The sequence below is a fragment of the Lepidothrix coronata genome, unplaced genomic scaffold, assembly GCF_001604755.1.
Source record: "Lepidothrix coronata isolate B3197 unplaced genomic scaffold, Lepidothrix_coronata-1.0 Scaffold174, whole genome shotgun sequence".
Classification (NCBI taxonomy): domain Eukaryota; kingdom Metazoa; phylum Chordata; class Aves; order Passeriformes; family Pipridae; genus Lepidothrix; species Lepidothrix coronata.
The window spans coordinates 1,171,398-1,194,288 of record NW_016690354.1 but is presented as its reverse complement, the minus strand read 5'-3'; the positions used below and the strand labels follow the sequence as shown (position 1 = coordinate 1,194,288).

The 22,891-nt window shown below is 45.0% G+C and overlaps 1 protein-coding gene across 1 annotated transcript; it reads right to left on the bottom strand.

Annotated features, from left to right (window-relative positions):
• Positions 1-1,534: 1,534 nt before the first annotated feature.
• Positions 1,535-21,179, bottom strand: MFAP5 (microfibrillar associated protein 5). Its single transcript, XM_017830156.1, is given in 11 exon segments — positions 1,535-5,964; positions 6,568-6,641; positions 7,514-7,601; positions 8,333-8,368; positions 9,166-9,201; positions 10,609-10,644; positions 11,689-11,736; positions 14,504-14,566; positions 14,963-15,026; positions 15,028-15,106; positions 16,300-21,179. Coding segments are annotated over 11 exon segments (744 nt in total). The 5' UTR covers positions 16,398-21,179; the 3' UTR covers positions 1,535-5,842.
• Between the last annotated feature and the right edge of the window lie 1,712 nt (positions 21,180-22,891).

Here is a 22,891-nt window from a genome sequence, read left to right as displayed (position 1 = left end):
CCACTGCTTCTCCAGGCTCTGAGGTACTGGCTAAGATGCCAGAGAAGGTGGCAGGAGGATCCAAACCCTGCAAGCCCCCAGTTTCCAGTTGGACTGACTATGAAAGCAATGACTGTTTGCCAGAAGCACAGAAGAACTTTCTCTCACCACTCTGAAAGGGAACTGAAGCCTGCGCAGTACAGAAGGACAACAGCTGCACCAGGCTGGGGCTCAGGAGCCTGGACAAAAGCAGCACAGGAGAACTTGGTACTTTTAGCTCCTTTAAACTCAACAAGCCAAGAGGAAGGTGCCAAGAAGACAGCAAAAGCCAAGAACCACCTGGTCCTTGACTGGCACTGCCAAGAAGCCCTGATTATCTGTGGCTGCAACACAAGTCCCAAGGAAAGCCAAGAAACTGGCAGCCACTATGACCAAGAAAGCAATCAAGAGCTACAGAAAGCAATCAAGAGCTACAGAATATGAAAAGTGACAGACCAAAAAAGGCAAAGATCCAACTAAGGGCAAAACAGTGAAACCCAAGGCTACCAAACCAAAGGCAGAGAAATTGAAAGTGACCCCAGGGTGAGAAAGTAGTGCACAAGTAGATGCTGTATGAGCATAGAAAAAGTGGCCTGCTGCAGAGCCATAGACAGCAAATCCTTTAATTTAGCCACTGATTTTTGTCATGTTTTGCATTTTTAAATACAGTTTCTCCAAAGGAAGAGAATTAATTTTAATAATTTAAATGCCTTGTTTTGCAATAAAACTCGGGCTTTGTATGAACTAAATATTTCTTCTTGCTATTTTCTTCAAATGTCTGCAGCAGTATTGTAGGGGAGAGAGTTTGCTCAGAGATGCACAGCAAAAAGAACAGAGGCAAGTGATGAATGCTGTAACACAGAAATTTCTGATCTGACACCAGGAAACTATTCTCCATCTTAAGCGTGGTGCAACACTGGAACAGATTGAGGATTCTCCATCCTTACTGACTTTTTCAAAATTCACCTGGACAAGGCTCTGAGTGATCTTATTAGCTTTGAAGGTAGCTCTGTGTGCTAACTTTCAGTATAATTTTATCTATTATCCTAACTGGGGAGATATACAATCTCAATATCCACATTTATTTAAAAAAATGCATAGCTTCATGTACATTTATTCTTATATTTAAGTAGGTGAGATCTGACGTTACTTATTAGCTAGACATATTGAATTATATGTTTCTCTATTACACCTTTTTGTTAATGTCTAATTTGTGACAGGCTGTATTTGTATGGATGTTGCAATATTAGTAAAATTTACAAAACAGCATTCTGACAGATAATTTATTCATTAAATGAATTTAATGGTTTTTACCAATTCACTTTTTTATATATTTCAGCATAGTAGCAATGAGTACATAAACTGATACAATTTATATTATTGAAAATATTTTTATTTGAAAAAATAATTTACATTAATAGCAAAAGTAGACAATCAAATACCCTTGTGATGTTTCACACAACTTTTTTTATAACTTCTTTTAATGGACTGAAATCCAGCTCTCTATTTTGTAGGAGTTTATTCCAACTTGCTGCACTACAGGGGCTATGGACAGCAAGAAACAGAAAAGAGCAGGATGCTGAAGATCAGAGAGCAGGAAGTGAAGAGATTCAGAAATGGAATTCAGATTTCCTGTGCTCTGTCAAGGGACTGTTCACAGCTGGATGAAGGTACACTGTCAAACAATGTCAGACCATGTGGTGCCAGGAGTCAATGTTATAGGATTGTGTACCTTTAAAATCTTTGGGGGGAAAAAACCCAACCACAACTTTTTTTTTTTTCCTCTAATTTTTAAGTCCCTTTTGGTTTCCAGCCAGCTATTCTTTGTTTAATAGGGGTGCTTTTTTGGATAAGCTGCAAGCACCAGTCCCCTCTGTGAAGGGCAAGCCCACACCCCAGCCAGAAGGATGCTCTTAAGGCATCCCTCCAAGCTGAGACACCCGATGTCAACATATTTTGTTCATGATGTGGGTTATTGCGGAAAGATTCAGGAAACATGGAGCTTCTGGTGACATGGCAGCTGCTTCCAACAGGGGACCGAGCATCAGAACACTGGCCTTCAAACAGTAGCCTTCAAACTGGCAACACTGCTCAGTAGTGGGGAGCTGTGACAGTAAAAGGAGCAGGAACAACCATTGTGTCGGAAGTGACCGCAGGACATCTAACTCCCGCTCCAGGTCAGAAGTTTGTGAAAATCAGCCACAAACACAGGACCATGTTTCTAAAACAGGCCTCTGGCAGCTTTCTTTGTGGCTAGCCCAACTGCATGAACAGCAGACCTAGCTGGAGCTGTATTTAAAACCACTGCCCTGGCTTATAAGAAAAGGCTCTATCCAGAGACCAGCAACCATGGCAATTCAGTTTGGAATGGCAGGGAAGGTAAATCTGTGTATGGAATAAGTGCTAATGAAGGTGAGGAAGTGTGTCTGCAGACTCCAGCGCTGTAAGAAAAGGGGAGGATAAACTGAATCACAAAAATCTGATGGCACACACAGCCAGTGGAAAGTGCCAATAGAGGGACACTGCACAGGTCAAGAGCTCATGAGACAGAGCAGGGTTTGGCCTGTGTAGGTGGGAGCAACATCTACAGTCACTGGGGCTGAGGCTGTTTCCATTATAACAGTCCAAGATAGGGACACCACAGCATCAGCCAGGAATGGGCATTGCTTCTAGGGGGTAGCACTGTGCAATAAGCTGCATTGTGTGGTTTAGTCCTGAAGTCCTATGGGACACTGTCAGAGGCACTTTAATGGGTAATTTGGGCCACAGCCACTTTTGTTCTAGAAATACCATCTAAATGCAGACCTCACTGCTTGCACATGAACACACTGCCTAGAGTGCCCCAAACTCTGAGTGCTCTATCTTTTCAATGAAAATATGATGCACAGTCAGTGCCTGATGAATCTATGCAAAAATCAGAAAATCAATGAAAGAGAAATTCTTCTAATCCTTTTGACCTAGATATGTAATTTTCCCATTATTGAGTTAAATGGCTGTAGTGAACAAATTCTTCTTCACTCATGTGATAGTTAGCACAGCTCTTCTCTTATTTCAGTCACCTTACCATTTTACTTGGAGATGTTAATTCTTTACCAGAAAGTCATGGCACATGCACAGTGAAAAGATGTGTTTTCAGCACAAATTTAACGGGCTGGGAGGAGTTATCCTTGTGTTCAGCAGCTACCAACTGTCAGGAAAATCTAGCACAGCTATGCTGGAGCAAATTTTATGTTTCTCTAGAAAAAAATAATGACTTCCCAGGAAGACCTGTGATTCACGAGTGAAGGGAGGGTGGTAGCAGAGGACTAGGCTAGCAGGGAGTAAAAAGGTCCAAATGACAGATTTGGGTTGGAGTCAAGTTTCCTCACAAATCTGGAGGAAATACAGCAAGTGACAAATAGACCCAAACACGTGAGAGTTGCCAAGAATAATAGGAAATAAATTTTCCTTTAATACGCATTATATAGACTCTAGCATTAAAACAATGTTCTCCTGGACAGGAGCACCTCTTCCTGACCCTGCTGAAAGCAAGCAACAGAAAGGCTTCTAACTACTTCCCAAACTGTTAAATGTTAAATTTCTATATGCTGTACAGGAGCTATGTTACACAGCTATATATCTATATCAACTTATAGTCAACTCTAAATACAAAGTGGAGACTTGGCCTAGTCCAATTTCCAAGATGTCCCTCTAATATCTCGTCTCCATCCTACCTTCCTCCACACAGGCAATTTTCAGAGGTATCCCATCATGGAAGTCAGTGGCTGCCAGTGGCTTGAATTTCTGTGAGATCAAGCTCTCAGTGACCTCCTTTCTACAGAAACATGCACTCTCTCAGCACAGAGAAATTCCTCCTCCATACCTAGTCTCCAGAGCCTAGACTGAGGAGGAGCATCATTCCCTGAGTAGGGGTGCAATGCTCCTATGTATATAGGATGAAATTCCAGACACTGCATAACTTGAAATTCTTTCTCCTGTGTACTGGCTTAATACAGAGAGATTTAGCCCGTCTATGGACAATTTTGACCTCATATGGAACAAATCTGTCTGCACAGGGTGTCTTCTCCTACAGAGAGGATGTAAACAGCTTATTGATGCATACAGCAGAAATCCTAGTCCAGGTGAGAGGGTCTTACATTAATTGTTTTACTCTTTTTCTCAAGAGACATCTGCCTCTGTGCAGCAAACTGTCCCTGATATTGTGTGACCCTGGCTCTGTGCAGGAGAGCAGTGTCTCTGCAAGGGTGAATGGTACTCTGTTCAGCAGCAGAGTATATTATGTGATGGGGGTGAATGCCTAATCTGGCGAACTGGCTCTCTGTTAGTTGGGAACAACACAGAGGTCCTAGAGACAGGGTCTTGCTGATCTGGTACAGTGCTCCGGTGCCTCACAGAATCATGCCACTGAGAGTCACACAGAATAATCAATACAGTTCAGACTGCTCTTCCCCACTTACCCTACCCAGTGTCATCATGTAAACTGCCCATATACCTGGAAATGTTCTCCATATATCTGAAATACAAAGTTCTTGAGCAGACCAGACATCCAGTGCTACCAGAGTAATTCTTCTCCCCAGGCTGGCCTGCCTCTATAAGCACTTATATCTGCAGATATGTTTACCTTCCCCGTCAGCACCTGGCTCTGTACAGGCCAGCAAAGTCAGAGAACTTGCAGGAAAATCCCAGGTCCCTGATAACCAGGGATCCCAGATGATGATTCTTATCTCACATCTGATTCCAGTTTGTAACTCCTTTCTGCTTTGTGCAGAAGCTTCCAGGTCAAGAGGTAGGAACTCAAGTGGAGATATTGAAAGCAAGCTCAGCAACTGGAGAGTGTGGAGGTAGCCAGACCAAGACAAGACACCAGGACAAGCTAATTCATTGCAAGTTCCCCGTACTGTCAGGACACGCAGGTTCTTCATGGGCTTTCTTGGGCTTAGGAGTGGAGACAGCCATAATTACTGCTCTGTGGAACTTGCCTGGAATGGACATCAAGAGATGTCTTCAATGGGAAGGGAGGGACAAGAATGGGGAGAGGAGACGAGGGAGTGTAAGAGGCAGCACTCTGTTCCAACATAATCTTCTCGAGAAAATATAATGCCATACTAAATCCAGAATTCTTCCTTTCGGTAGCAGTTGTGTGTGAGGGAGGCAATGGGCTTGGGACAAAGAACTTCCCAGAGGGAGTTATAAATGATCTGTTGCCATCCAGGGGCAATGAGGTTTGCCTTGGGTTCAGGATAGCTCATCTCCCATTTCTGTCACTTCTCTGATGCCAGCAGACACAAGGAGGAGATTGGGCTATCACACAACAAACGCAGTGGCTCAGGAGAATCAGAGAGGCTCAGGCTGACTAACAATATCTGAGCTCATACTGATGCCATTGCAAGAAATAAAGGGCAGGAGTCCTAGGGCCTAGTCCTAGTTTGTACTCCTCCACATGAAATGCAGCTTAGGGCATCTGTACCACTGGAGAGGACTACATCCTGTCCCCACACAGAATATCCCTCCAGGGACAAAGCAAGAGAAGATGCAGCACATTTATAAGGACCTCTGGGAAATGAGCAGCTCATGGCCTGCCAGACAGAGGGAAAGGAGGGAGCATCTTCTATCCTCAGCAACAGATTTTAAAGATGACGACAGCCACCAAAACAGACTATCAGAGTACTCTGTGTACTGCAGCACCTGAAGAAGAGAATGTAGGGGAAGGCATAGAAGCAAGAAAATGGTGGGGAAATCACAAACAAGAAGGACTTGTCTTGGGTAGGTAGCGGGTAAGGATTTCTCTTCTCTTCCTTCCTTTTCCTCTCCTGCTGTTGGGAGCTCACAGAGCATCAGGCCTTCCATGCTGCTGCTCCAGGAGCTGTCTGCAAGGGAGAGGCAGGGGTTGCCCAGATCGGCGGAGACGTCGAGGAGGAAGGCCAGCCAGCTGGCGACAGATCTCATCTGAAGACATAGCAGACACACACAAGTTGACAGATAATCAAAGCTTCCTTCAAATTCTTCACTACTAGAACAGCTAAAGGTACATCCTTCACTGCATCTACAGAAACTGTTGAAACTGCTGAATCCTCATATACATGAGGCACGCAAAACAGGTCCTTAGGCTTTTATGAATTTCTGTCTGGCTTTATCATACATACTAAAATCACTGGTATTTTGCTGCAACAAAGACTTCATAAAAAATCTAGACTGGATCCTGTTTCTATTCATGACCAGAAATACTGATATTTACTCTTGAACCTCAAAGGAATACAACTTTGAGTAAGAGTGTGTTTGGGGCTAGTAGAGCATGATCAAGATGGAGGAATACAGAGCTATCATACTTCTTGTTAGTACAATATCTACTTCCCATTTTATTTGGTCATGTTTTTTGTGTACTGGATCTAAGACTGCATTGCATTAGAGCTCCTTCACACAAAGTCCAGGGAAACTACTACATACAGATTGGAGTCCAAGCTAACTAGTTAGCTTAGAGACTCTATCAGATGGCTGCAGCTGTTCTTCTAGGCTAGCTTGATATCACTAGGCTAGCTTGATATCACTCACCTTGCATGACCTCATTCTCCTTGCAGACAATGCGAGAGCACACCTCCTTGTTTATTATGTACATGCGACGCACACTGAGGGATCGCCAGGGTCAGTAGCGAGAGGCACAGAGACCCAAAGAAAGAAAAAAGGGATACAGGCAATAAACATATATATTCACTGATGAGAAGGCAAGTCCTAAATTTTTATGATTAGTTACCCTAGATTAAGGCTGCCATCGATAGCAAAGTAATCTTGGCAACGGCTTCATAAAATCTTAGAATCATAGAAAGGTTTGGGTTAGAAGGGACCTTCAAGATCATCTTGTTCCAAACCACTGTCATGGGCAGGGACACCTTCCACTAGATCAGGTTGCTCAAAGCCCCGTCCAACCTGGCCTTGAACAATTCCAGGGACTGGGCATTCACAATTTCTCTAGACAATCTGTTCCTGTGTCTCATCACCTTCTGCGTAAAGAATTTCTACCTAACATCTAATCTAAATTTCTCCTCTTTTAGTTCAAAACCATTCCCTCTTGTCCTATCACCATTTGCCTGTGCAAAAAGCTGCTCTCCCTCCTTTTTATAAACTCCCTTCAGGTACTGGAAGGCCGCAATAAGGTCTCTCTGGAGCCTTCTCTTCTCCAGGCCGAACAACCCCAGCTCTCTCAGCCTGTCTTCAAAGGAGAGGTGCTCTATCCCTCTGATTATCTTCGTGGCCCTATAAATGGCCAAATACCTTAAATATGGATTACAATATAGGACACATTACAGTTCCTTAGTGCTGCACAGATAATAGTAATTGTGCTGTTTTAAATAATCACAGAAAAAGGACACTCTGGGGATAGGATTCATCTCACCAGCTGGTTCCCAGAGGCCTCTAGTCTTCAAAAGGAACAATTGCTTAACTGGGTACACCATTTCTGGAGAGTTTTTAAGGCACTTCTTAGGGACTGCTTGTTTCTTACCTTGTAACACAGAGGTAGCTGATACACTGCTTTACTGGTTTGTGAACAGAGTACAGGCGCGTGCAAGGGAACTTTTCTTCACGACAATCTGGGAACACACACACACAAACACACTGGTGCAATCCAGCATCACTGGCAGGCGAACTCATTCTGGCACAGATATCACTTCATCACTAGGTACTGTCCTCCAGGATTCTAAGGAAGGCCTCCAGCCTCTATTGTCCTCTCTCTTGCGAGAGATGGGTATGGTTTAGAGAATAGGAAAATAATGCAGACATTTCTGCATGTGATACCCTTGCCTCATAGGACAAAAGCAAGGGAAAGTTGAGTGAAATGCAAAACAAGCTCACTGGGCATACTGAATACAGGAGGCACATGCTGTAAGGCTGAGAGACAAATAAATAAAATGTAAATTGTAGTTAAGTATTTAAGATGTGTTTCTAATAGATCTGCAATATCTCATTTCAGGACACGAATTTAGTTCCTTTTTTTCTGGACAATCAACCCTATAGCTAACTATAATGGGTTTTCCCGTATTTCATTCTGAAATGCCAGGTATCAGCCAATGACAATGGCACAATATTGACCCAGTGTATCTGGTCAGGTGATCTGCCACTTCCTCCCTTCCCAGGCATGCCAACCAGGAGAAGGCTGCAGTTTCCACTACCATAATTCTCCAGTACTTCTAACTCAAGAAACAATTGAAAGCAATTTTCCAGGAGACAAAGCTCAGTGTTCAGCCAGCACTTGCCTGGAGAGGTAACAGGGTGGGTAAAAGTGGGTTTGGGAGGGAATGCAGGCAGCAAACTTAAAACATACCTGATGAAGCTGTTGCAGTTTCACTGTCAGACAGAACTGGAAGACAGAGGGTAGCAAAGTTAGTTAGTTACCGTAATTTCTTCCCAGATATGCGCTATATCAAAACAAATACCTGGAAAGGTCTTTCAAGAGCCCTCCATTGTAACTTCCAAGGTGGGAAAAGATTTAATTGTTACTAACATGAAACCACAAGAGAAGGTACAAATCCAATATGAATCTAGTGCCAACTACTCAGCCAATAATGGTAAAAATCTGCCAAGCTTTCCCATAAAGCACTACCATTACTGTTCAAAATTACACTATAAGGGCATCTTCACTTAAAATTCAAAAGGTCAGGTAAATTTATTTAGTTGCTGTAATTACTATTTATCTAAAGAAGAAGTGAAGGAGCCTGTGACTGCCTCTTCCTAAGGAATAGTGACACCTTTAAAAAACAGCATCCCCAAGACCTCTAGTTCTTTAATGTCCATGACAAAGGATCAGAAGAAGGTTGATTTGTTATTCCTTATAATAAAGTAACCCATCTATACCACAGCAAACCAGTACATTTTATAATTTGCCCAGTAACAAACTGCAAAGGAATTCAGAGAACTGACTGCCAGGTGCAAGTTTTCATCAACAGTTAGAGAGGACTTTTACTTCTGCTCACGTGCCATAGTGTCAGCCAGAAACATAGACAAAACACATGTGCACAAGGGAAAATGAGTCTTTTGGGTGTTGGGGCTGTGCTTAGGAGCAGTCAGAGATGGCAGGATTCTGGGTGTGCAAGGGACTGTGCAAGGAGAGGGAAGAAGGGTCTACGACATGTGGTTGTGAACTGAGAATAAACTTACCGGAAGGAGGAACTGCAGGTGGTGTAACAGCTGCAGCTGGAAAAAGAGAAGATGTTCTGAAAGATCTTAATTTGAGCTTTTGGCATGATAGGATGCTGCAGAGCAAAGATGGGTCCCAATGGTACATCCTTTGTGAAGAATTCTTCTTGATCCCTCAATAATAAGCATTTCAAAGCCCAAGCATTTCAAAGTTTGCTGCAAAGGCTTCACCTTTAGTCTTTTCAGTTTTAGATGTAGGTTAGTCACCACCAGCTTGGTCTAGACACTAAGTCTTATCTACACTCATACAGACTGTCAGGTCTCATATACTGAACACAATTGCTTTCACCTCCCATCCCACCCAAGATGTGTATACAATATGGTTCTTCCAGTTTTCTCTTCCACTGTTGTCCCATGACAGCTTGACCCAAAATAAATACTCCAGACAGATCATGAACAGAATCAGGGCAGAGGACAGATTATGGAACTGATGTCCTGGAAAACAAGACACCATTCTCAGATGAGCTCTCCTACACACACAGCACACTTCCCAGAAACAGCCATGCATAGCTGCCTCTCTTTGGACCATATCATTGACCAGATGTGTTCCCCCTCTCCCTTCCCTGTCTGGTCTTCCCAGCCTCAGGGGGATGTTGAGACTGCTTCAGCAGGGAGAGAAACCAGTCATGCCAGCTTTGAAACCAGACTCATGGAAAAAGTGGGGAGGCTCCTTCTTGAGCCTCCTTTCCTCCATTGCCTGTTGTTGCAAATGCCTATACTCCCACCAACTCTGTGTCCTTCCCCTGAGGTTATCTCCACTCTCTAAGGAGACACACTGCACGCTGTAAGTCTTCATCTTCCAAGTCCTCCATCTACCCTACCTTTGCTGCCCCCAAGTGACACAGCCGCAGGCACACTGGGGAAGACAGTACTAAAAGAAAAGTACGTCCACTTCCTGATCCCAACACTGCTCAGAGTTTGCTTTACTACTGTCTTTCAGGGTTTTTTTGCCACCTCTGTCTCCTGAGCATCAAGCACATGTGCTACCTGCCAGCAGACACACACACAACCTGTGTCCCAGTGCTGCTCAGTTTGAACCTGTCCAATTTCTCACCCTCGTCATTTAGTCTCTTTGTTTCTGCCACCTTCTGTGGAATACAAGGCTGAGTGAGCTTGGAATTTCATGGCTTCCTGCAGTGCAAACATCTTCAGAGAGCTCTGCTACACTAGGTGAGATTGGCATTTCCTCAGAGAACAGACCATTAAGTCACCCTAAATTAATCTCCCTGCATAGAGCACAGAAAAGATTCCCAGACAGCCGTAAACACTGGAAGAACACTGCTAGATGTCAAAAGTGGGAAGAGGGGTTTCTGGGCATAATGAGTAATTTCTGGGTGTGTGTAGGCAGAAGTACAGATGAAAAGGGAAAAAGAAGCATGAAGATGCCAAGAGATAGAAGCTTACCAGGGCTGCTGAGAAGAGAGGCAGGGGTAACATCACCTGGAAAAGAGAGAATGTTCTTAAGAAAGCTTGTCTTTACTTTGTGGTCCTTTATATAGCCAGCCATAGCTAGCTTGAATTACCTTGGCTGCCATCACAGGCTCATGAGACAGTGCGATCCAATCCAGTAAATTCATAAACAAACACAGTGCCCCCATCCCACCTGTATCTGTTCCCTTTGTCAGTGACTGGCCTGGAACTGGATTTTTTAGTGCACATGTTGCATGAACCCATACTGAATTCTGGGTGCATATTCTGACTTCTCAGATACGGCCATTTTAGGCATCTTGGTGGGAAAGAAAGATGTCTGAAATGAAGGTGCTGATGGCTCCTAGAGCAGCAGGACAGACAGATGAGGCACCCACTGCAGGGAAGGAGGGAGGCAGCTCTAAAACTTAGTCTTGGCTGCAGAAATTCATCAGCAGATGAGTTTCTTTGAAAGGCAAGTAATGGCAAAACTGAGGTGGAAGGATAAAGGGATAAAGTGATGGAGGGATAAAGTGTGAAGGAAAGGGAAACTTGGAGGACATGTTTTGGACTGCCTTCTGAATAGTTTTCTAGAAAGGCCCAGATACTACGTGACAGGATTGTAGCTGAAAGATGTCTGAAGGCTTAGCCAGGGGCTTCAGTTTGAAGAAAAGGCAGGCCCTTGTGGTTCTTCTGGGTGCTGAAGCACGATGCAAACATACATTCATTTTAAATTACCATGTCACAGAAATGGATAAAGGTCCAGAGGGATAAAGCAATTCACCCCCAACAACAAAGCCAGTATGAAGACCACTCAGTATCCTTTCCCAGTGGCCTCACTGCTAAAGCAGCACTTGTGCGCTTAAGCTAACTGTTCAGGACCCCTACACCAGCAAATTATTTGTGAAGAGCACAAGTTGTCTTGGAGGGCTTGTTCAATCTTCCCTGAAAAGTAAGCTCACAATGTCAGAGGTAAAGAAACAAAAAACAGTATTTGCTAATAAACAGGCTATAACTCCATGGGACAATGGAGTCACATGAACAACCTTCAGCACACAATATGCCTGTAATACTTACCAGTTGCACTTTCTGGTTCTTGCCCATTGACCACCCATGGAAACCAGTCTGCAAGAAAAGAAGAGAGGAGAGTGAAGAAAGACAGAGATTTCTACAGTCTGCAGGCTTTGTGAAATTTTTATGAGACATTTATCTATCCAGGAGACACCACTGCCCTCTGCTGAAGGGAGAAATCTCTTCACTCTGCCTCAGCCTCCACTGCTGGCCGGGTTTGTTGTTTAAAGACTCATGGACACAGCGGGTCCTGATCCGAACCCTGTTGCTTCCACGAGGGTCAATGGCTGGGCATAGGGACAAGTTAGTAAATACCTCCAGATCTCCTACCAGATTTTGCATTTCTGAAACCCCATTTGATGCATTTTGAAAAAAAATCCACGTGGCCTCCATACTCTGGAGGCTGGTCAAAATCCCTATATTCATTTTATAAAAGAGGAAACTGAGTCATAGAAATTATTTACTTGGGGTCACGGATTGGTACAGTAAGAAACAGACTGCAGGTTTTGTATCTCCTTAGGCAAATAATTATCTGGTCCGTCATCCTGCTTGGGTATAGAGCACAGAGCAGATGATCTTTCCCTTTTCTGCACCTGGGTGCACTGGAGAGGAGGAACAATGAAGGCTTGGCTGTGCATGCTGTGTGGAAGAGAAGAAACTGAAACTGGGCTAGACTGTTTGTTTTGTCCAAATATAAAGGGCGAGAGAGCTGCTTCCTACAGCAGCCAGGAACAGGAAAGTATTTCCTGCAAGCCACAGAGGAGGGAAATGTCTGCATAACTGGAGTGGGATGAAGGAAGGAGTTGGCAGGAAAAAGCCACAGATCTGGGGCACTGCATGGATGTGTGCACGATCAGCCCAAAAAACATTACACCCTGCTATGTCTTGTGAACTCAGCCTTTAGCTTTCTGTTCTTAATGTTCTTCTTTTACCCCACGATGTGGGTAAAAAATATCGGCTCTGGAGCTTCTGTCTTAGTTTTTCCATGTTCCAAGAACAGTTACTTGCAGACTGCAGAGGGACTCTTGGGACCCCTACATAATCCTGCTTTGCAGCATTACAGGAGTTGTTGGACCCTGATATTCTCTTCCCCACCCAGCTGCCAGCAACAGCTCAGCTGCTGGCAATTAACCCAGGGAGAGCCAGACATGTATAATAACTTAATTGCACAATTTAATGCAGCCCAAAACTTTCCCTGTTCTGGCTAATCTCTTAATTGTAACATGTAGAGAAGTAAGTGGTAGTGAACACTTTCTCACTTGTTTCTGATGCAAAAGGAAGGACACAAATTCTGAAACCATTGCAGAAGCCAGCAGTGCCGGATTTGAAGAGACATATAGAAAAGGCAGGGAGGCTCTCCCCTCTTTTCTAACACTGAAAAGTCAGATCTTACTAGTTTGGTGGTTTTTTTTCCTCCCTAGGAGCTAACTAGAAAACTGATCTAATTCTAAAACAACAGGACATAAAGTGAAGTGAAATCTCTGCATATGAGGTGAGGAGATAAAACAGGTGACTTTCTTAATCCTATTTTCAATTACTTCAATTTATATTTGCTATTGTACCAAATTCATATGTTTTATAAACAACTGGAGTCTATTCTCCAAGTTGCAGTAAATTCATCCTTGAGGTCTAAAACTGCAACTCTAACTCACTGAATCTGTAGCTTACCCCAAAACAAAAGAAGCAGTGAGAGATCAGCTGATCGCTCCTGTTATTTTCCAAGTTAAAATAAACAAACAAACAAACAAACACAAACAGAACTGCTAAAACAAAATACACAAAAGTAAGAAATATTCCTTTCGGGCCTCCTTCATTCACCATAAAAACCACAGGCTTCTTTTTTTCCCCCCTTAACTTTGTAGGCCACCTACAAACTCATCTCTTGGATGCCTCACCTCCCCACTTCACATTCGTAAATATGACATTGTCTACTGTGCACCTTTAAAGGAGAAAGTGCTATTTGGAGCAGAATCAGGCTTCAGCATGAGGGAAGGACCAAAGAAGGTATTGCAATAACCTGATTTGAATGTGATAGGTAGTTAGGTAATCACCTCTCTCCCATATAGAGTCTTTCCTGGGTGAAACTTTATCTGTTCATTGAAATTCATCTTCTTTCACTGTCTGTCCTGAGTCTTCCAATTGTAATGTCTGATGCTGTCCTTTTGGTTTGGGTTTTTTGTGCTTTTTTTTTGTTTTAAACAAATTTGATCCCACCTGAATTTTTGCCAAAGTAGCTCCAAGCAAACAAAATTACGGAGCAACAAAACAGAGTAACAACATCCACTACCACCAAAAGCAAAAAGTCATCCGAACTACAGAGGTTAGGTTTCTCAAAACAGCTGTACAAAGAACTACAAAACCTTCCAGCAGCCGAGTGGCCTGAAATGGGGTCATTCCAGCAGGAACTACTAGTGACAGCAAATGTGTCATAACTATGACAGAACAAATTTTGTGGATCACTGGGAAATGCCCTGAATACACAGATGGTACACCAGTAAGCATAAAGCACACCTAACTCTCTTTCTCAAACTGACCCGGCTGTTTTGCTTACATAAACATCCCTGAAGTGGAGGCTGTAGATCTTTGTCTCTTGTGACTCCCAGTACTTACTGGAGACTGTCACAGATGAGAACCTGTTTCCAGTTTCTGATTTTTCCTTACAGCCCTATATCCACCTTGCCTTTCCTGTTCAGTACTTCCCCTTTCACTACCCATCTACATGTCTCTGTCTTTCTTCTTAGGTCATTGCTTATTAGTCTGTGTAGGAAATTCTGTGGGGCACAGCTGGGGAAGAAATCCTCCCCCTGGCATAAGGACTCACCAGCTGGGGACAAGAAGAGTGCCAAGAGACACAACAGTATACAGGTTCCAGAGTTCTTCATCCCTGCGGAGTTGAGGAGAGAGCAGTCAGAGGAAAGCTAAGGCAGGAACTGGAGTACGCTCCCCCACAGCAGAGAAACTTTGCTTGCTATCCTCCATTTCCCTCTCAACACCATTTGGTCTTCCCAGCCTCCTTCCTGTCTCCCTCCTCATCTGGCCAGTTTTCCAGGTGTTTCAGAAATATTCTGGACTGAACTTATAACATCACCTGCTTTCTTCCTCTTTCCATCTCCTTCCCCCAGTCCCCATCTTTTTTCTCATCCAAGTGGCTAAGCCCCACTCCACACATACATCCAGCATGCAAAGAAAAGTTTCCCCCACATTATCTCCCTCCATTCTCTTCTACTTTTAAGTTATTTTGAGGAGCACTGAGACAATAGATAGGGTCCCCATCACTTACTGCAGCCCTCAGCTTCCACTCCCTTCGGCAGCAAACGTTCTGTCTTTCCCCTTCGGCGTCCCCCCCACTTTAGCTATTGGGTAAATCACATGCAGCCACACCCGGAATACGTTCTTCTTTTGGTTGTCTTCAAAAATACAATTTCTGGGAAAAAAAAAAAAAAAGCCAGAGAGATGGAGGGACATGGTGTCATCATGCATCTGGAATGAGGGGGGGGAGCGAGAAGCAGCTGCCCACACCCTCATTCCGGAGTTTATTGTCCTCCGAAGGGCTCCTCCCATTCCCCCAGGATGGCCCAGCACCAGGGATGGATTCTTGGGTCTGTGTTGCACACTGGTGTCCCATTTCGTCCTTCCCTCCTGCACACTCCCGCTTCTCCTCACGCCGCTACCTCTAGCCACGATTCCCCACTCAGCTGCGGCCTCTTCCCACCCCAGTCCTTCTGTCCTCTTCCCCGTTTCCCTGCGCGCCTCTCGCACAGGGACAGTGCAGAACCGCATCCCATGTACCCATAGGATGGGGGGTGGGAGCAGCCGCGTCCCGCGGGGACCGAGCGCGGGCGGCGGGACGGGGGGCACACGGCGGGGGGAACACGGCGGGGGGCAGGCGGGCAATCGACGGGCAGCAGCAGCGGTGACATCACCCCACTGCCCCGCCAGGGCGGGGCTGGAGCCTCCCGGCTGGATGGAGGGAAGGGGCTCCCGCCTGGACCAGGCTGGTGGCGGGGAGGGGGCACGGGGAGCAGGTACCGCCCACGGGGCCTGTTCTGCAGCGCCGCTGCCTGTCTGTGTGCAAAAAATAGAAAAAAAAATTAAAAAAAGGTAAAAAAGTAGGAAAGTGAGGGAGACAAACTGAGAAGGGAAGAATGGGACCTGACCTTCACTGCCATCCTCCTGACTCCCCTGTGCCTCCACTCTGCATTTTATGAGCCCCAATAGAATAGCCACTCTCCCCTAACCCTTCCTCCAACAGCCCCTGCATCCCTCATCTCCTGTTGCTTTTGCTGACTTATTTTCCCTCTGTTGTTTCTGTAACTAGTCCTCTCGATCTGAGGAGGCACTGGATGAGCTTCAAGGCACAGTCTCAGTCCTGAAGCCAAGGAGAAATCTAGGAAATGACCCCACTCCCTCTCTCATCTAGCAGTGAAACCTTATAGGGGAAAGCTGTGTCCCCTAAGGCTCATCGTTAGCTTGTTCTCAACTAAATGCAGACTAGAAATAAAATTCTATAATGCTTTATACAAAGTTACTAAAGGAAATTCTCACTGTGTCCTCTCTGCCACAGGAGACTCAAGAGTTTTGCCCACATGTGACATAACTGATGTCACCACTTCTTACCTGATAGTGGCTGAGCATTGGGTGTGGCAGTGCTCAAGAGGGAAATGACTGCTCCTTCTTATTTCTGGTCCTCCCAAGGCCCCTGGAGGATGCACCATTGGTGGACCGTACTAGAGGAGGGACAGAGGGGATGGGGAAAGCTAGGAATTTCCCTGGTACCAGGACAGCCTTCTGGAGCCAAACAGCATTGCACTGTTTCACTGGAGCGAGACACCAACATTTGCACTTTCAGAGACCAGCTAAAACTGGGTGCATTGGAAGTGCTGGTGAGGTTATTACACAACAAAAAGAATGTGATGGAAGTTATAACCACACCTCAGGTTGAGTAATCCTCTAAGATTCTTGGCTTTTACTGGAAGTCCACATATCAGTATGTTTGGGTTACAATACTCCACACACCTTGGTTTGGTTTTTGTTTTTCTCTGTACTTCTGTGTTGTCATTCAAGCCTCTGTTACTGCTTAACGGGATAACTGAAACATCCTGAAGACTTTGTGAGTTTTGAACACATTTATTAGGAAACTTTCATTGATGCCAAATGTTTTGATCTACCAATGTGTTGATGTACCACCATCTCCCACAGAGCACAGGATTCACAACCAATCTTGGGCAAAGTTTCTGCCGATTGCTTCTGAGCTTTAAATCCTTCTTTCAAACTGGAAGACTGTGTCCTCCCCCAGCAGCTCGGTGTGGGTAGACCCGTGGTGCTAGCAGCACGCCTCCATTTGGAGAGCTTGGTCGATGCTCCTGGTGACGGAATCGCTGGCTAAGAAGCAGTTCTGTATTTTACAGGCCAGACAAGCCGCGGAGAAATAGCTGGAGGTATCATGCTGCTCTTGCTCGCGGTGGACACCGGAGGGAGCCGCAGCACAATGGCATGAGAACGCCCCTTTTTCCTCTTGCAGTCCAGGCACACTCTTCAAGAGATGTGGCTCTGCATCTGCAGGCCTCCATCTGGCATGAAGTATCTCCTCTTAGCTCTCCTAATTGTCTACTGGATTCACAACTGTTTAATCGGTTTGCTTTTTGAGACAGAAAAGGATCTTGTTTTTTTTCCCCCATCCTTGCCCCATGACATTGACAAAGGTAGTTGGACAGCCCTCACAGCTAGGAGATATGAAAAATTAACATCCTTCTGCACCTTCCCTTCTCATTCACCCCGTTGCTGTCTTGTGATTTGTGGGCTGCTGTCCTCCATCACAGGGTATCCTGGGGACATCTACAGCTGATGACTCAAGATGAAGCACTCTTCCTTCTAAAAATTCAGGTATCAAGGCCACAGTATGGTGTGACGAACTGTGCTGCAGTAAAAGGCATGGGTGACTCATAAAGGAAACACATATTCCCTAAGTGCTGACTCCAGTGCCTGTAGGTGTTTACCTAAGATCAGAAGCAGTGACAGTGATTCAGCAAAAAGTTATTTTCCTTCCCAGTTGGTACCGATCCCATTATGTTACCAGGGATGCTACAGCGATAGTAGCATGGATAAGACACAAAACTGGCCTTCCTAGAAATTAAAATCACCTGATGCATTTCACCCCAGAGACTTCTGTGTCTCAGCAGACGGGTGAGTGATCCTGAGGCATACTATTTGTATAGGTCTTAGACCAGCATTTAAATTCCTACTGATTTCTTTCCCTTTCCTTCTTTGTCTTCTTGGCCTTCACATATTCTCACGGTAATGGGCATTAAGTTACATCTGACTGATAAGAAATTAATGAACTGCTGTAAGATATGTGAATGTATCATGTCAATAATGCAGGACTACTAGTCATGTGAATTGGGGCTGAAATGAATTTTCTTGGGTCCCACACTGCTGAGGGGCTCCACTAATACCTGAGGTCTGACATCATCCTGCAGTTGTTCTGCAGGTTTTGCTGAGGTCATCAGAGGGAAGGGACATGAGTTCAAGGCCTGATCCATCTATCCCCAATTTTTGGAGATTCACATCTGACTTTGTATCCAACCCACTGTAGAAGTGCAAACACTGCAAAGTGCAGCAGCCTGGACACAATTTGTCTCTTTTTGACTCATAGTCATGCTTTCTGTTGTCCCATCTACAAAAATAAGGAATTCTTCACCCCTCTATTTCCAAATCAACAAGGCAGTGCTTAGAGGGCATACAGTCTTGCAGTCACAAAATGCACTAAGGTAGTCCATGAAACTCTGATTAATACCCACTCAGCTCCTTCAAATCAGTTCAGCACTGTGAAGAACTGACCACAAGAAGAGGAAATCAGTGAGCTCTTTGCTATTGGTTGGTGACAGCCACAAGCTTCAGGCCTTTCCTGGACAAGGTGGTTATGGTGAATTGCCAGAATTTTCCTTCTTCATTTGCTGTGCTTTGGTGTTTCCTTTGCTGCTCTTTCTGTAGTTCTTACTATCATAAACATAGTTCCTTTCTGATCCTTTGTACTGTCTCAGGGCCAATTTCTCCTGGTTGTTTCACCTGTTCCTCCATATTCCCCTTTCTTCAAGCAGCTGAGCTCAAATATGGCTTCTCTCACAGAACATTTTCCAAGACTGCTCTCTCAGGGGGACAGGTAACACTTTAAGCTTAACAAATATATAAATCCCTCATGTAAGCCCAGTATATGTGTCCATACAGAGTCTGGAGTACATAGAACACCATATTTAATTTAACTGGTGCAGCTTTTCCATACAGACAAGGCTGCAGCCACAAGTAAAATGCCAGTAAAGACACGATGGATTCCCATCTCTTCTGGACAGCACAAACCCTGGAGCGAAGCCAGCAGGATTAACCCTCTTGTTGCAGCACAGTGATCAAGCACTGGAGCAGTAACCAGAGCTGGCTAAAGAAGTCACTGCTGGGAAGCAGAGCGGTGTGTTCCTCCTACACAGAGAGGTTCACTAGAGCCGGTCCAGCAGAGATGAAATCACAGTTGAGCTTTCCAAACAATACAGTATCTGTCTCACTTGAGGTCCAGTCTTTTGTACCATTTGTATTCTCTTTTAGTAGTCCTCTAAGGTGGAACAGATTTTAGTGGGTTTTTTTACCCTTACAGTCTAAAACCAGGAGTGGCGCCCCTCTAGCCCTCCTCCCAAGAAAATCAGCTCCAAAAATCCAAAAATCACACACTGAAAGGGCTACTCCAATGTTTAGTGTTGCAGTGCTGACATGTACATCATTCTGAGATCCTCACACAGCTCCGTGAGTGCAGTAGTGGGGCTATGGGGAGTACAGGATTTTAAAATATGTGATGAAACTGGGGCAGCTTGCAGTGCCTGAATTGGACACACCCTTTCAATTAAAAGAGGCATCAGAGTGAGAGAGGTATACAGGTCCATGCTTACAGAGAGGTTTCATGTGCACATAGAGAGACTGGGAGAAGAAATAGCAATTAAAAAGAAAATAAAGCAAAAGTATAGATATCATATTATATTAATTATATTGAAAAATAGAATACCTGTAAATTTTTAAACGCCATTGAGGAAGGGGCAAAATTGGCAATTTTAAAAGCCATTTGCTTTAAATTCTTTAACATTTAGAAAAGATCTGTTGTCAAAACCTTTTCTTAAATTGGCCACATCCAAAATATACAAACTGTTGAAGTCCTCAGTGTCAGCATTCACAGCACTCACCCTGCTTCTAATAGGACATAATAAAGAAGAACAACAGTTGCACCGAGTAGAAGAAATGCAAATGAAGCTACCTGTTAGCAGACAAACTGATAAAAGTTCATATTGTGGGGAAAATTAGGAGGCACCATTTTCAGGTTTTTATGCCTCCATTTCCTATATTCTTCCATTTCACTGGGACTGTAAAGTCCGTCTTTTATCATCATTTATGTTTTGTTCTACAGTTGACATTAGAGAAATCTGAACAAAGATTTTGGGCATTACCAAAACTGCAGTGGTATAAATCACTGTCTCTCCTGTAGGTACTGCTGACTTCAACCAGATCACTTGAATTTTCTTCTGACCTTCCCCGTGTATAGTGACTATTCTAACTCAATGGCAGACTGAAACTAAGGCAAGCAATGTTAACGAAAATCTGTCCTAATGTGATATGTATATGCATAAAGGGCCTGCACTGCTTTAGCTACCTCAGTTTTAAAGAGATGAAAACAGCAACCATTCTGTATCAACCTCAACAGCACCTTCACAAGATGCCTGTAAAAGAGCAACAATGTTGGTCGCTGAAAAACCTAATTGGATACTATTATAATAATTTCTTGCCTCTGTCCATCAATGCAGCTGCCCTGATATCTATCTTTTTATGAAAAAGGACTTCAACTATTCAGCCATTATGCTCTCGTTCTTAGAATAAAAAAACACATTGGAATTTTATTTGCATGCAGCTGTAAAGAATATTTGCATTCAAAACAAAGCCCACTGGCTTTGCTTGTTAAACTATCTAAATGTTATTTCATATCAGCCAAACCTCCTTAGCAAGGCTCCTCTGGCTATTTATTGTATCCTCCTTGAGTTTTCTTGCCATGCTTGCCTTCTCAGGTTTCTCACCAATTTAATTCTTGGGTTTTTTTGCTATGTTTTCCTTTTCCTGCACCTAATCTTTTTTCTTCCCCTATTTCTGCATTTATTCCTATATTTCTGTATATGCCTTTTTCTTTCTTGATTTTTTTTTTCTTTTCCTCCCCTTAGTGCTCTTTCTCCCGGTTTTTCTATCTGAACAAGCTTTTCTGACTCTGGCATTCTCTCTGTCTCCTTGGTTTCCTTTCAGTTGCCCAGTCGCCCTCACTGGAATGTTGGCAGAAACATATTTTTCTTTGAAAACAAAGAAACTAAATAAGTAAATGGATAAATAAAATAGCTGGGAGCAGATGGGAGGTTTCAGTTCTGGAATGGTCTGTATTCTGTGAGCTTTTCTCACTTCTTAGCAAAGGAGGAGATAGTTGCACTCCCTGCCCACCCACCCCCAGCCTCACAGGGAGCCAGGCTTCCCCCTCCCCTGGCGTGAGGACCTTGCTGGGAGTGATGGATTGCACTGCAGTGAGGGCTTGAAGCACTGCAGGGAGAGAAGGGGGAGGGATGGGAAGGACAGGAGGGAGGGAAGAAGGGAGGAGACACGCTGGCAGCGTCAGGCCAGGAAGGATGTAGCCGGGCTGATGAGAAGAGACGGGGGGGAGGAGGGGGGGGCTGGAAAACGGGAATTGGGAGGGCATGGCGGGGGTGGGCGTGCGTTTCTGCAGGCAGCACGGCTCCGAGCAGATTGGTGAGCCCAGGAATGATGGAGACAAGGCAGTGTGGGCAAAGCTGTCACTGGGCAGCGGGGGAGACGGGCAGGGAAAAGGGAAAAGGGATAGGGAATGGGAAGAGGGATAAAAAGTCAGAGAAAGTAAGGCTTTGGCTGTACAGCAACGACAAAAGGACACAACTCTCGCAATCTAGATTTCCTTGGAGCTGTAACAGAGGAGGCAATGTTGATGTAGAACACTGAAAAGGTCAAACAAGACCGGTCATTCAGCAAATCGTACTGAAATGGGCTTTCATTGCATTCCAAAGGGTGGTAACAGCATGACCTTTGGGCAGTAGCGAGGTACATCTGTACCGCCGAAGCTACTGGCGATGGTGAGCTTGCAGCGTCTGGCTGCAGCAGCTTATTGCCCTGTGGATTTTGGCAAGGAGGACGCGCGTCCTTTTGCATGGGCACTGTGAGGAATGCAGATGACCTCCCCACTGCACCAATTGCAAGTGCTGAAACATCACTTGTCATTGTTTGTTGACTTTCACGCTTCTCTTCTTCCTTATTTTAATATACATTTCTCCATCTGTTCCTTATTCATTGCCCAGATTTTTTCTCCATTTCCATCCAGCCTCCTTTCTCCATTATTAACATCTCTTTTTTTCCTCAATTCTCCTCCAGCATTACCTTCCTCCCTTCCTTCCTTTCTCTCTGCCCTTTCGCGGACGTCCCCCTGCCCACCCCGAGGCGCGGCGCTGGGAAGGGGCTCGGCGGGCGCCCGGCGGCGGATGCTGGGGGCTCGGGGCTGGGGGAGGATGGGGAGCGGGGCGGGTCTGCTAGCAGCCCTGCGACAGGCCTGCAGGACGCTGCCCCGCCCCTGCAACTTCGCAGAAAGACCCCTCCGCCTTCCATCCACTCACTCCCCTCTGGATATAACTGGCTCTCCGCCCCCCATCGCACTGCACCAGCTGCGCTTTCCAGCTACGCTGACCTAGTTCTGGCCTCCCTGAGAGGCACCTCTGTCCCCCTCCTCCCTTAGCACCTCCCTTAGCACCTGGCCTTAGCACAGGAGGAAAGGGGAGGAAAGGCTCCCTCACACCGCAGGGAGCCTCCTAAGCACAGTTCCTATCATGGCGCCGGACCTTGCGAGAGGAGACCAGAACTGGAGATGCAGGAGCCCGCCCCTCAGTCACCTCTATCGGCTCAAGGCAGGCGAGGGGAGATGGGTGTGTAGGCACACCAGTAAGGTGGCGAGAGGGGGTATCAGAGTTAGATGAAGAAAAGATGAAGAAACAACTCCCAACGAATGAGAGAAGTCTTGGAAAAAAACCCAGATTGCCCGTTCTCATCAGATCTGGGCACAGAACTGCCGGACACAAGAGGATAACATCAACACGATGGGGATAAACTCGGAGACATTCAACCT